Here is a 14,348-nt window from a genome sequence, read left to right as displayed (position 1 = left end):
ATTTTTTTCATGCCTTAATCTAATTGATCTCTTTCTGTTTACTTGATTGAGTGCATTGATTAGGGTTTGAAACTGGTAAGAACTGATCTGTGCAGAAACTGGGGGTGTCATGGCTCTTTAAGGCTTCTGAGACTTAAATCAGTGCAATTACGATTCCTCTGATAACATTTAGTTAAAGAAACACATTAACAACAGTTTAAAAGGGCAACAAAAAAAAAAACCTTAGTACCAAAAGTAGTGTTCTTTATGTGTATATAGGACCAATAGTTTTTGAACTATTATTAACTACTAAAATAACCGTTAAGTGGAATCAAAACTATAATTGTTAAATTCCCATTCCTTGTATTGATGTTCTATGTGCCATATATGTGCAATGTGCCTTTTCTCTTTGCATCTGCAGTGTGTTCTCTACCTGTGGTCCTTGAAGATCACCCACCCGACCACCCTCTTCCTCCTCAGAGGCAACCACGAGTGTCGGCATCTCACAGAATACTTCACCTTTAAACAAGAATGTAAGCTCAGCTCTCGAACACTGTCTGTGCCTGTATGTGTGTAAATGTTATGAAGATTGTACCACAATATATCATTCAACTCTGTCGTGGCAATGTTTTGCCCATCATGGCATCCCAATGGAGATTGTCTTAAGAGTATTAGATGACGAAGCGTGGACGGAGAGCTCAATCACATCCTTTGGCGCTCGTCAGGGCCCTTCACTCTCCTTTTAGATTTACAGGAGCTGTCATCACTGTCACGACAGATGCTGACAGCTAGCTGAAACCTTCGCCGTTCATCCCTCACACCAAAGGTTTGCATTAGGGGTGAATGATTTTTACAAAAAATCTAATTGCGATTTTTTTTTTTTTTTTTTTTTGAAATATATTGCTGTTGCGTTTTGAACTGCAATTTGACTAACATTTGAAAAAAATACCTACTAAGTGTTTCCTTTTACCCAAAATAAAGTAATAAACAAACATGCTCTACTGCCAATTAGGGGATGCATAGATTCACAGTGGAGGCATTTCAAGAGATATAACATGCTAGCTTCTTAAAAGAAAGCAATATTTTCAAGCAGCAATGAAAAATGTATCTACTTACAGGGCATCAGTTCTGCTTATCATTAAGGTGAGTTGAACACACTATATATTCAAGATTGATTTCATACCAATTCAGAAAACAGCGCTCGTGAAAAATAAACTTGGAAAAATGGAATCTGCACTAGGGCTGAGCAATATGGACACACAAATTGTATCTCGTTTATTTCATATTTTCTATATATCCCAATAATCATTTTTTTCCTCTTCGTTTTTGTTTTTCAATTTCAACCAAACTTGAAATTAACTGTTCATTGTATCCCCGGTTAAGTAAAAAATGTAGTTAAAAATAATGAAGAGCATGTTTTCCATGGTTTCATCATATTTAATTTAGTTTTCATTGATATGCACTAACATACAACAATAAATAGTAGTAGAAAGCATTATTTACCTACATATATTTACTAAAACATTTTTGTGGATGAACAGTGTGTGAAAGAAAAATACAGTTCATTCAACCCATTGAATAATATTATTATTGTGGGAACCAGCCAAGTTTATTATCATAATACTGAATAATTAGTTTTATACTACACTGTATTTCTGACGTATTTACTTTTACCTGCCTTTATTTTAGCTGAAAACTGAATGAGACGTGTGTATTTGACAGTTTACAATGTTCCTCGTTACAAAGGCTGTGCTGCCTTGAAGGATCGGGAAATTAGTGTAAAGACGCACTCTTTAGGAAATGTAGTGCCCCAAAAAAAAGGGCATTAAATCATTGCGATATTCACAATATTCTTAATTTGATATCGGCAGCAAAATCATCACAATTGTTTTGTGAATATTCGATATATCGCCCATTCCTACTCACCACAAGCTCTAGTGTGAAAACTCCTTAATTTAGCCAATCAGGAGTCACCCTGTGACCAATGGCCAATAATATTCCCATTTATATCTGCATAATCCTGACTGTTAATGCACTCATTTAACCTAGAACGAGGCTGGCTGTTTGGAGTCTCTGCTGCAGAGAAACTTCATCCAACTCATCAAAGAGCCTTTGACAATGATGAGTGCCATTTCCCCACTTACCGCCGGATTGCAATGTTGTTCTCTGCTCATCACGAGGCAGCCTGTTTCTCATCTGTCGCTGCTGTTGTTTACAATACACCGTGCAGCTGTCCTGTTTTGAAATGTAAATTTTTCTCTGCCGGTATGCGGCCTTGTTCCGCATGTAACCTGTCTCTGGCCTTAGCCTCCTTTAATCAGCCTCCCACTGCACTGGTTTCCTCAGTTCCTCTCAATTAGCACACCGGCCTAGTGTAACATCACCTAACATGGCATGCAAACTCCTCCTTCAACTACTCCTCCATCCTGGAAAGTTAGCAAGCCCCAGTCTGCCCTCACCCACCCAGCATTACTGCTGTATGTCAAAAGGACAGTGTGACCGCCTTGGTTTGAAAAGCTTGTGCACTCTTGCACCTGTTTAGAGATACATGGGTGTTTTTATTGTGGTCCTCTCTTCACAGGCAAGATTAAGTACTCAGAGTGTGTGTATGATGCTTGCATGGAGGCCTTTGACTGCCTTCCTCTGGCCGCTCTGCTCAACCAGCAGTTCCTGTGTGTTCACGGAGGCCTTTCCCCTGAGATCACCTGCCTCGATGACATTCGTAAAGTAAGTTTGTTGAATTTCAGGTAGAGGGGAAATCTACAAGACATCTGATTTTTAAGTCAACCTTGTCTCCTACATCTATGAGAGGGTGCAACTTATTAAAATAAGCCAGTTTGCACTGAATTTAATCTTTTATTGCAGAGAACATATCTCTCTGTTAAAAAAAAAGTGTGTAAATTGATAGTTATAATATTTAGCATGTTCATATTCTGGAATCTTAAGTGAAAAGTAAAATGAGAAAAGAAACACATCAATAGACTGTTCCTTGTTAACCTAGTTCTGCACATTAGCCTAAACTGGTGCCGTAGTACTACCACAGACACAAGCTTCATAATAACAGAGATACCAAAGTGTTTTTCATTAAAAACGATTGCATGTACGTACCTAATGCTTATGCAGCGAGAAGCTCATAAGACCAAGACTAGGCATTGTCAAGATTCAATTGCCACAGACCTCCACCTAAGAGGGCCGTTCACTCCAAAAGCATCCGTCTTTTGCTGTGAAGCATGCACTAGATGGACGTCTTGGTAATACTTTACAATAAAGTTTCATTTATTAGCATTTTTATTGCATAAGTTACCATGAACTAAAAATGAATGATATATTTTTTATAGCATTTATACTAATCTATGTTAATGTTATTTAATAAAAAATACAATTGCTCAATGTTAGTTTACGTTAGTTTCATTTAAAAAAAAAAAGCAATACTATATGTTGATATTAACATTAAACAAAACAATATGGTTCATTGTTAGTTCATGTTAACTTATGCTGTTAAGTAATGTAAAATAAAATGTAACCTTAAAATCTTACCGACATCTTTGACTAATGTGCAGTGTCTTGCTCTTTCTCAGCATCTTAAGCAGGAGAAGTGTGTTTTTAGACCCAGTCAATTTAAAAGGAAATTCAACACTTGGCACACATCCAAAATGTGAATTTTTCTCTTAAATTTGACAAATATTATAATTTTTTATTTTATCTAACAGCTTTAGTGTCAGCGGTTTAGTGCAACTCAATCTACAGCACCATAAAAAAAAGAAATTGTTGTGTCTGAATCTAATTAAATGAATGTGATAAATTAGAAAGATGGGGTGCCACATAACAATACAAAGCCAATAAATAGACAATGCATCTTTATAAATGGATGTCCTTGATGGTTTTACACAATAACAAACATACTGGCATGACCAATGTAGTCCAATTTGCGAGGTAATAACTTGTGTGGTGTTTTTTTTTTTTTAAATGAAACGGTCAGAAAGGCTCACAAATCTTTCTTGAACTAACGAGTTGTCAATTTAAAACATTTGAACAACTCGCTGAATCAGATGGCGAGTACTAAAATAATCGTTAATGAAATTGTTAAGGAACCAGAATCATTAAGTGGAATCTGAATCAATAATAATATTTATATTTATATGGTCTTGGAAGTACAAGATTGCTTCCTTGACAAGTAAACTGGAGTTTCAACAGTTTTTAAATTGTAACTAAATGCAAGCAGATTGACACTGTTGTTGGAGTGCTTGATTTAGTTTTGGAGAATCGAATTGAGTTTTTGCAGTTTGATAATTGTTGTGTTTGGAATGTTATTCTGTAGTTAGACAGGTTTAAAGAGCCGCCAGCATTCGGGCCGATGTGTGACCTGTTGTGGTCTGACCCCGGTGAGGACTACGGCAGCGAAAAAAACTCTGACCACTTTTGTCACAACAGTGTGCGAGGATGTTCCTATTTCTACAGGTACTCCAGCCCACAGGCAGTCCACTCATATAAATGTTTGATAGCTGCCTACTCTATCGCACATTTATAGAAGCTCTCAATGTTAGTCACTGAGGTTTTGATTGACAGACCATTGCAATCACTAATTACACCTCTTTCTCTCTCCATTTCTGACAGTTTCCCAGCAGTATGTGACTTTCTGATGAATAATAACTTGTTGTCGGTTATAAGAGCACATGAAGCCCAGGATGCAGGGTGAGTCCATTGCACACCACACTCTGTAGTTCACATCCTGTTTGAATGGCCCTTTTAGATTAACTCCTTTCCTGTCAATTTCTGTCCCACTTTACTGACACTCTCGCAGGTATCGAATGTACAGAAAAACTCAGACAACAGGCTTCCCCTCTTTAATCACAATCTTCTCTGCACCAAACTACTTGGATGTGTATAACAATAAAGGTAAGAGGGCTTAAATGAATATTCTGGGTTCAATACAGGTTAAGATCAATTGACAACAATTGTGGCATAATTTTGATTACAACAAAAAATAATTTCGGTTTATGCCTCCTTTTCTTAAAAAACAAAAAACGAACCTTTACATTAGTGTAGGTTTTCTGACCCTTTGCTCCTTTCACCCCCCAAGCTGCTGTGTTGAAATACGAGAACAACGTTATGAACATCCGGCAGTTTAACTGCTCTCCTCACCCGTACTGGCTGCCCAACTTCATGGATGTGTTCACGTGGTCACTGCCCTTCGTCGGTGAAAAAGGTAAAGAGCAAACAGGAGTCACACACTCAACCTTTTTGGATTTTAACCCCATTTGAAATGCATTTGCAGAATTGTATTAATAAACAAACATAAGTGTAAAATGATATTTAAATATACAGTATATACATAATTGTAATGCATAACCTAATTAGCATTAAAAGTACATATGTTTTTTGTAAGAGGGTGTGTCTCTTGTGTGTTTTCAGTAACAGAGATGCTGGTCAATGTGTTAAACATCTGCTCAGATGATGAACTCATGTCAGAGGGAGATGACACCTGTGAAGGTAAAAACATGTCAAATTATCACTTTTTTATTATTATTATTAACTTAGCCTGTCTTAGATTTGGGCTTACCCTATATTAAGCCTTTACTTATATCAAGTATTTATGTTAAGATGCAGCCCATCAAAACACAGGATGTTTGATCCCCTCATTCCCTACTCAAGAACTTGAGCATAATAAACAATTGTGAAAATTTGCATTGGAAATTGTGTCTTTGCTTAACTTATTCCCCTTTCTTGTCGACCTCTTAATATGGATGTCAGCTCAATTCAATAACAGTATACCCCTCTTTTCATTAAATAAGTTAAATAAAGTGAATGACCCATATATTGCTATTTAGGACACTATATTCTTGTGCACAAGTTGCCTTAGATATGAGCTCAGCACTAATTGTGAGAAATGGTTTTCTCACTGTATAATTTCATCTTTTTGATGCATTTAACACTGCAGGGACAGGAAATACAGTGTGATGAACACATTTATTTTGTACTAAACCTTCAAAGCTTTTTAGCTTGTTTACTTTTTTTAGAATTTAACTTCTAACCAAACAAGCAGTACCCTTTGCAAACCCAAGGGTTTATCTAAGCTAAGACAACCTAGCTCTCAATTCAGACACTTCATTAAATCAAATGATGAACACTCATAATTCAAGACCCATGAAGTACAGTTCTACCTCTTCAGCTGTAATGAAACCAGATAAACCCATTCTGAGTGTCCCCACCTCCCCCCCTCACATCTGAGGAGCTGTCATGAAGGAATACAGTGTCCCATTTACTGTTCTTGATGCCCATTTGATTTGTCCTCTTTTTTTTTTTTTTTCAATGGTGCATAATTTTAACTTGGCCTGACACACTTCCTCTGTGTGTCTGTGAGCCTTTGAGTTTCGAAATGAGGTTTATGTATTCCTTTAGGGAGTTCAGTATATAATGCCTCATTTGATCTGGAGTACTTATGTTTAGCCAATTAGGATGTTTGCAGATGTAAATATATATGATAAGACTGTTGAATGTTTGAATATGCAACACTCTTTTGCTTTTTTTCCCTTGTCAATTAAAAAAACATTTTTGGAAATGGTGAGTATATATAATTTTTTTTCTTTAGTCAATTTATTTTTCTGGAATTTTTCTTTTACTTTAAGTAGACAGATAAACATTTATGTCTCCCTATCCATCTATTTTTCTGTCTCTCTCTTCCTTCTCTTTCGTGCATGTGTGTGGCAGGTGGTGCCCCGGCAGTCCGCAAGGAGGTAATCCGAAATAAGATTCGTGCCATTGGCAAGATGGCCAGAGTTTTCTCTGTTCTTAGGTGAAATTACATGCTATGCATACAAAGCTCTTATGACCAAAGATTTTGCACTCACGTCCACACACACACACACTTTTTACACAATATCACTCAGCTTAATACAACGATATTTGTATTTCACACAAACAGACATCATAATGCTGTTCTGCTTTTTGTAATGGCTCTGTCAATATTTAACATGATTAATCTCTGAAATATACACTACCAGTCATACATTTGTACACACCTAATCTTTATTATTACTATTTGCATTTTAGAATAATAGTTAACTTTGAAATAACACAAAAGGGTGTGTGGAATTATGTAGTGACCCAAAGGTTTTAAATCATTACTCTATATATATATATATATATATATATATATATATATATATATATATATATAGGTACACTAGTTGTACAACATATAAAATATATTACAAATGTTTATCATGAAATTTAGACTTAACAGGTACTGATAATATGATGTTGTAACCAGCCTTAACCCTGCATTTGTGTGTTTGCAGAGAGGAGAATGAGAGCGTGTTGCAGTTAAAGGGCTTGACCCCAACTGGAACGTTGCCTCTGGGTGTGCTGTCAGGAGGCAGACAGACCCTACAGAGCGGTAAGTCTCGCCCCTGTCATTTTTGCACTTGCTATGCTGTGGTGTTTAGGGTGATACCTGTTCTCTACTAATCTCCTGCTCAAACTCGCTCTCTCTTTCTCAGTCTTTCTGTCTTTACCTATCTCACTCTGTCTGTCTCTGTCACCGCCTTGCCCGACAGCCCGGCCTCCCTCACGGTACAGCACACCCATCATCGATTCCAAATATTCCCTGCATTACCAAAACCACCTCAAATATTCCATCTCTGTAAACGATATCGCTGTTGATCAACACACTTCAAATTTCCTGTCCTGGCTGTTTCCTGTGGGTGGTGCTGTCACAGTGAGAGGAGCTCCTGTGAGCTTATGACTATGATGCAATATGACCCAATTTAGCCATTGCCTGTCTGTGTGCCATGCTGCTTCTCCTGGCTAACTTTAAAATTCACCAGCCTGCTGCATGCTGCTTGCATGCTGCTGCCCTCCTACTAACGCCACATTAACACAGTCGAATTTGTTTCTGCTGAAACCATATATGCCCCTAAATCTCCATATGTTAGAATTAAATATTGTTAGAAATACTGTAGGAAACACTACATTAAAATTGCCTTTTTGTCACTTTTATTAATGGTGCTAGCTAAGGCAAGCATTACTATTACTATTGCTTATTGTTAGGAATTAAAAAGAAAAAGGGTATGCAACTCAAAATACCTTAGGAACTGCATAGCAATGCCCTAGCAGCTACCCGCCTGGCAGCTCCCTGGCAACAACCCAAATCACCATCACAACCACCTAGTAGCACCTTGCCAACCACAAACAATAACCTAGGAACTGCATAGCAATTCCCTAGCAACTACCTTAGGGCCCAATGAAATCCAAATTAATTTGATTTATTCCTAAATTCCTAAAATCCGAGTTTTAAAGTTTAAATTTGATCATCAAAAAACTGTCTAGTCAAATTAATTTTACAACATCAATCAGATGGAAACAGAACAATTACTTTTCAATATATCATTCATTCCATTATTTTTATCAAATGAAGTGCTTCTATGCAGATCCTCACAGCGCAATCATTACAGAAATTATGTTTTGTGTAATACAGTGCTTCACAGCAAAGCATCACAACAAGGAAATCATTGAAAAAAGCCTTTATTAGTACAAAAGCATTCTTGCTTGTGAGATATTGCTCAAATAATGTATAATGTAATTATAATCGAGATATTATTGTAATTATTATTACTATTACATTGAAGATTACATGTTGCTATATAGTAGTGTTATATTTCAGTTGCAATTTCTTCAATTTCACACGTGTAGTTAAATGTACTTTTATTTTAGAGTGAAGTCCTTTTAGTTTCTGTTTGAACTTTCACTTCCGGATGATGTTCTCAATATGGTTTATTGTGCTTAATGAACTGTGAAAGTCTGCATGTGCTGTGCACTTCAAGGTTAATGAGGGCTCTGCTTTCTGTCATCTGCTACACAGAGCATGCGTAATGCTAATGATCAGACGCTATTTAGCCTTGAAAGGGACCAGTATATGGTTGTCAGTATATGAGCTGGTGGCTTCGTACATTAAATCACAGCCTTTTCAGGTTTATCATCACACTAGGACATATCACAATTTTATTTTTATTATTTTTCATTCATACATTAATTTTATCCTAAAAAGGTCAAATTCCATTATATAAATCTCTTACGCATTTTATAGTTAATTCTGGTTTTATGACCGATTCCACGATTCCATCCGCGTTTTTCGTATTGCAGAAATCATAGGGCCCTACAACTGCCTACCTAGCAGATTACTGGCAACCATCACGAAGACCCTTGCAACACCTTAACAACCATGCAGGACACCATTGCAACCAACTAGCAATAACTTAACAATCACTTATAATGCCCTAGGGACTATATAGTAATCCCCTGGCAACTACCTGCCTTAGCAACTCCCTGGCAACCACCCAGAACACCCTCACAAACAACTAGCAACGCCATAACCACCCAAAATATTGTAGGAAACGCATGGCAATGCCCGAGCATTTTCTTGCCTAGCAACTCCCTGGCAACCACCCAAATCACCTTAGCAACCTCATAGCAATGCCCTGTTGACCACCCACAACACCCTAGCATTGTGCAGGGTCAAAAACCCCTCACGTTTTCTTCTGGAAGTTTTTAAATCTAGTTGATAATGGCAATATAGTAAGGACAGAAAATTGGGAGTAGAGGGAAAACAGGCTAGGGAAATGACACAAGCCGAATTCAAACCCAAACGGCTGTGTCAGAGCATGTGCACAAATATGTGCGCTACACCAAAGGCAAAACAACTAGATTCAAAAAGCACGTTTACCCTTTCAGGCCTACTGAAAATTTGTAAAGAATGGCCTGCACACTCTATAGGACAAACATTAAGGCAAAGTGAAGTCATGTCTCTTGATTATATAGTCTCAGTTGTGAACTGGGGAGGGGAGGTTAATACAAGGATTCTACAGTAGCTGAAAATAGAAATAAAACGAGACATCGCTCAAACCAACCTTGCTTCTCATCTTCCTGTGAAGACCACAAATAAACTGTCATCATGCATATACAGTACATTGCGTGAAGTTTTACACTAAAAGCCTCTCCATGTTTGGCTATTGTATACATTCAACTTTAAAAATAGACTCCAGTCCATTGCAGAAATGTTTAGAAGGCCTTGTGTCTCTAGCTCAAAAGCATGGTTTCGTAAAAACAAACCGCACTAGAATTGTTTTATATATTTTTTTTCTTGATAAAGCTTCTTCACTCAATTAACACTTCTCAAGTTTATTCCTGTGTAGCATTTGAACTGATGTTGGGAGGGGAAATTGAATGAATGGGAGATGGGGGGTTTTGAATGGACTTGTGATTGCATTGATAACTTGACTCACTCTCTTTCCCCGTTCGTTTTGGGCATGGCACTACTACTCACGCTTACACAGCCACCATAGAAGCAGAGGAAGCTCAAGGTATGCAAGACATCAATAGAATCTTCTCTGTGTCTGTCTGTTACCCTCCCCCCGTGATTAACTGTCCTTTGTGTGTCTTTCGTCTTTTTGTTGTCTTTGCTTTTTATTTATTTCTGTGTCTATGTAGTACACATACACTACTATTTACGTTCATGGTAACTATTTTATTTTATTGATGGTTGTTTGTTATTTATATTGTATTATTTTTTTCATCTAAACATTTAAAAGCATTGTGAAACTACATTCGCAACCCATTTAAATTCTGAAATGTGACGTACATGTATGTAACTTAACAAGAGGAATAAGTATGCTGGACTTGATTTTATCCACTGAGGATTTGCGAAGAATGGCCCAATGTTGTTAGACAAGCCAATTTTAATAGCTGGAGATTTTCTACAGTGTAGTTAGAGGGCTTTCCGCAGAATAATGTGATTAGTATCCTTAATAAATGTATCTGCATATGTACCATCTTTGTATTGTCGATCCCAGTTAAAGAATGTTCCAGGTTCAAGTCAAGCTCTGTTGACAGTATCTGTGGCATGCTGTCCATTTATACAGAAATGAATTACCATGTTAAGTGGTCAACTTTGTAACCTTCATATTATAAAACGATACCAAAAAGGGAATGTTCACAAAGAAAAGAATACACTTACAGTTTCTCGGTTACACGTGACTAGAAGTGAATTCACCTAGAACATTATTTACATTGTTGGACAATATTGACAACTTTACAGCCTAAACACATTTTTGTATGACTATTAATTTAAGCGCTTAACAAAAATACGAACTTCACATTACTACTTTTCTACCCCTCTTGCTTCAAACACTTCCATTGTAAATGCATTACCGTAAACACAATTTTAGTTTTTACAAACTGAGGGATGACTCAAATTATTTTCTAGTAATCGAACGCATGCCACAGATGCTAAAAATATGTTTTTAAAATAATTTTAGTTTGCTTTGTTTTTGTCTTTGTTTGCTTTGTCATGTTAAGTGTATTTGTAATAATTCACTGGAATGCTATTCTTGCTGTGTGGTATGATGATGATGATATTATATTATATTTTAATATAAACTTTTTATATTTTATTAGCATGCATTAGTCATTCTTGACAAAGTGTGCCATAGTAAAACTCTCCAAGGCCACGCAGGTTGTTTTTCCATTAACATGAATTCACTAATCAAGAATGAAATGCAGTCATGCCAATAATTTGACTGACTCCACTATTTTAAACACGCACACAAAAACTTTTTCATTGTTTTGTTCTCAACAAACTTAAAACTGTAGCTAAATACACTAATATGCCAAAAGGAAACAAAAGCCTCTTTTCCACCATCATGCCGAATGGTTCTAAGCATGTTATGGAACAGTTGCAGGAGCATTTCCACTAGAGCGCGGTTCGGCACAGCACGATTGTAAAAGAAGATTGGAATTCACGGCACGGTTAGCTAACCGTTCTCAAACGTGCTGTTTGAATGGCTTAAATGCGTGGCGACTCACGGATGTAAATTTGCCAACGCCAAGGTACCTTCTAGCGGAATAATTTGTTTCTACCTTGCAAAGTTTGCTAATATTTGGCTGAAGTTAATAAAAAATGATGTATGTTTTTGCAGATCTTCATGATTTTATGATGATGGTTTAACTAGAATTGTAAACTACATTTATTTTCTACACGCCTTTTTCGTCAGGGAAGTAGATTACTAGCTCATTAAAACTCAAAATATATAAATGTATTCTCATACACTATTTTTATATAATACTTATATAATTTTTTTATCAATAAATGTCCTTTTAGCTAGTCTGTTAACATTTACCTTTCTGCATGTTCGTGTCCGGTGGCATACACAAGCCCTCATGAGGGTAAACTTCTCGCCTTTCTCTCTTAGCTTTCATTTTAGCGATATGGGCCATGTTTTCTCTGTGCTTTTACTCTACTAGCAGAGTAAAACCAGGGGAGAAAAGCAGTACTATAAACTGGAACATGCGATCGTCCTCCATACCGCACTTGCTCCAATGTTTACTTCTCACACCGTCCCCAACAGATGGATCTGGTAAGGACATTCTCCTGATTTCACCCACACCACATTGGAAAAAGAAACCGATAACACGCCATCTGGCCCGGATCGGAATTATATGGTTTTGTGATGTGAAATCTTCGGCTTGATCGTGGAAAAGCAGCTATAATGTACTCGCATTTATACCAGGATTGTTGCCATTGCTGTTATCTCAAAGTTACCATGATGATGCATTAGCTAACTTCCTACTTTTCCACTACATCTCCAGCCATCCAAGGCTTCAACCCTCAACACAAGATCCAGAGTTTCGAAGAAGCACGCGGTCTGGACCGAATAAACGAGAGAATGCCTCCACGCAAGGACAGCGTGCAGCCGGACGGCACTGCCAACTCCATCAACGCAGCCAACTCCCCCGACAAGAATGGCACCAACAACCAGGCGTAGAAACCTACAGCAGCTGCCTACCACTCTCTCTCTCCCTCATCCATTTCTTTCTCTTTTGTCTCTTTCTTTTCCTTCTTATTCTTGCTTTTTCTGGTAGAGGTGATGCCCCCTACATGCAAAACTCTCCTGTACAAGATCAGGGGAGAATCGCACAATACCATGAAGAGGGCGTAGTGAAAAACAAACCATGGTTGTTATTTATTTATTGATATAGATGAAAAGAAATGTAAGTTCTGTAACAGTGGGAAAATCAAGATGAATGAATATTACATGTGTATATTAAATACAGAATATATATATAGAAATAGCATTGGGGTGGTTTAAGAGCATCTTAGATTCAGTAGTTTAAAAAAGGAAACAAAATCCATTTTGTAAATTTGCGTTATTAAATTAGATTTATTTCTGACTTTTTTTTTTTTTTTAAACCAATACTTGCTCAACAGAATTTCTTTAATGTTGTTTATTGTGTGCTTGGCATGGGAATTTTGGGCCCAACATAATTATATAGAGTGCTTATTTGTGAATACCCAAAGCAAGTATGATAATATCGTTAAAGCTAAAAACAAAAAAAAAAAAAAAAAGAAACTTGACATAAAACAACAAAATATGTTTTTGTTAATGAAAAAAATATGTGGGGGAAAAAAACTTCATAATGCCAATTATAGATAAGGGGAGTGCTTTAATGACTCAAGTGTTGACACATTTTTATGTACATTTATATTATTAAGTGTTCCCTCAACCACATGTAATGTTTACTCATTTCAGTTGTTTTCTTCCTGTTTGTAACTCAAACTACAAAATGCGAAAGACTGAAAGCCATCCTTAAAGGCCCATGAGATGGTTTGAGGAGTGATCATGTCTGCTTGTGTGTTTTTTACTTTTTTGTTTTGGTTCCTCCATTTTGTAGTCCGTCACTCTTTAATTCTGTTAATTCGCACACTTTTAACATAATGCACTGCATGTTAGGACTGCGTAGCTACGGTTGAAGGCTCCTAATTCTACTTTAAGTCTTGAATTTGATGCAGACATTCTGTCAGCCTGCTTTGGCAGTTAAGAGTAAAATAAGTGTGTGGAAAGTGTTTGAGATGTTTAACATCCACCTCATCCAGAGAATGAGAGTACATGCCTTACATCTTGCATCTCATCACACCTATAACATACTTTAGTAGCACATAGAATTGGACAAAATTCTGCCTTGCCTTTCCTTATCAAAAGCTTATCATAAAGTCCCACCGGTTGAACATTTGAAACTTTTAAAGCCCATTTATTGATTTTCAATTTGTCTGATTAATGTATTGTGTCTATTATTATTAGTATTCAGTATCTTCAGTGCTAGTATTTCTATAGTTATTCTAAATGACTGTATTCTCTAGAGTGGACCATTTTTCACAAATACGATTGACTGAAGCCTTGTCTTTGCTTATACCGAAAGCAAAGCAAAGTCATTTTAGTTGCTTTGTGTTTTTTAAGAGGGGCAGGATTTGCAAGAACTGTTTACCAAACCTTTTTTATTTTTTTCCAGACCTATTGTTTTCTTTTTCCTTTTTCACT

At 36.8% G+C, this 14,348-nt stretch overlaps 1 protein-coding gene across 1 annotated transcript; it reads left to right on the top strand.

The window, feature by feature from the left end:
* The first annotated feature begins 373 nt into the window (after nt 1–373).
* Nucleotides 374–13,382, top strand: LOC127636661 (serine/threonine-protein phosphatase 2B catalytic subunit beta isoform-like). Its single transcript, XM_052117320.1, has 11 exons — nt 374–512; nt 2,561–2,706; nt 4,298–4,437; nt 4,594–4,671; nt 4,781–4,875; nt 5,060–5,185; nt 5,392–5,469; nt 6,688–6,772; nt 7,278–7,375; nt 10,311–10,337; nt 12,622–13,382. The coding sequence occupies exons 1-11, from the start codon at nt 374–376 to the stop codon at nt 12,795–12,797; spliced, it is 1,188 nt and encodes a 395-aa protein (XP_051973280.1). The 3' UTR covers nt 12,798–13,382.
* Nucleotides 13,383–14,348: the final 966 nt, after the last annotated feature.

The sequence above is a fragment of the Xyrauchen texanus genome, chromosome 44 (assembly GCF_025860055.1).
Source record: "Xyrauchen texanus isolate HMW12.3.18 chromosome 44, RBS_HiC_50CHRs, whole genome shotgun sequence".
In the NCBI taxonomy this organism is placed as follows: domain Eukaryota; kingdom Metazoa; phylum Chordata; class Actinopteri; order Cypriniformes; family Catostomidae; genus Xyrauchen; species Xyrauchen texanus.
This window is presented reverse-complemented; position numbering and strand designations above follow the sequence as displayed.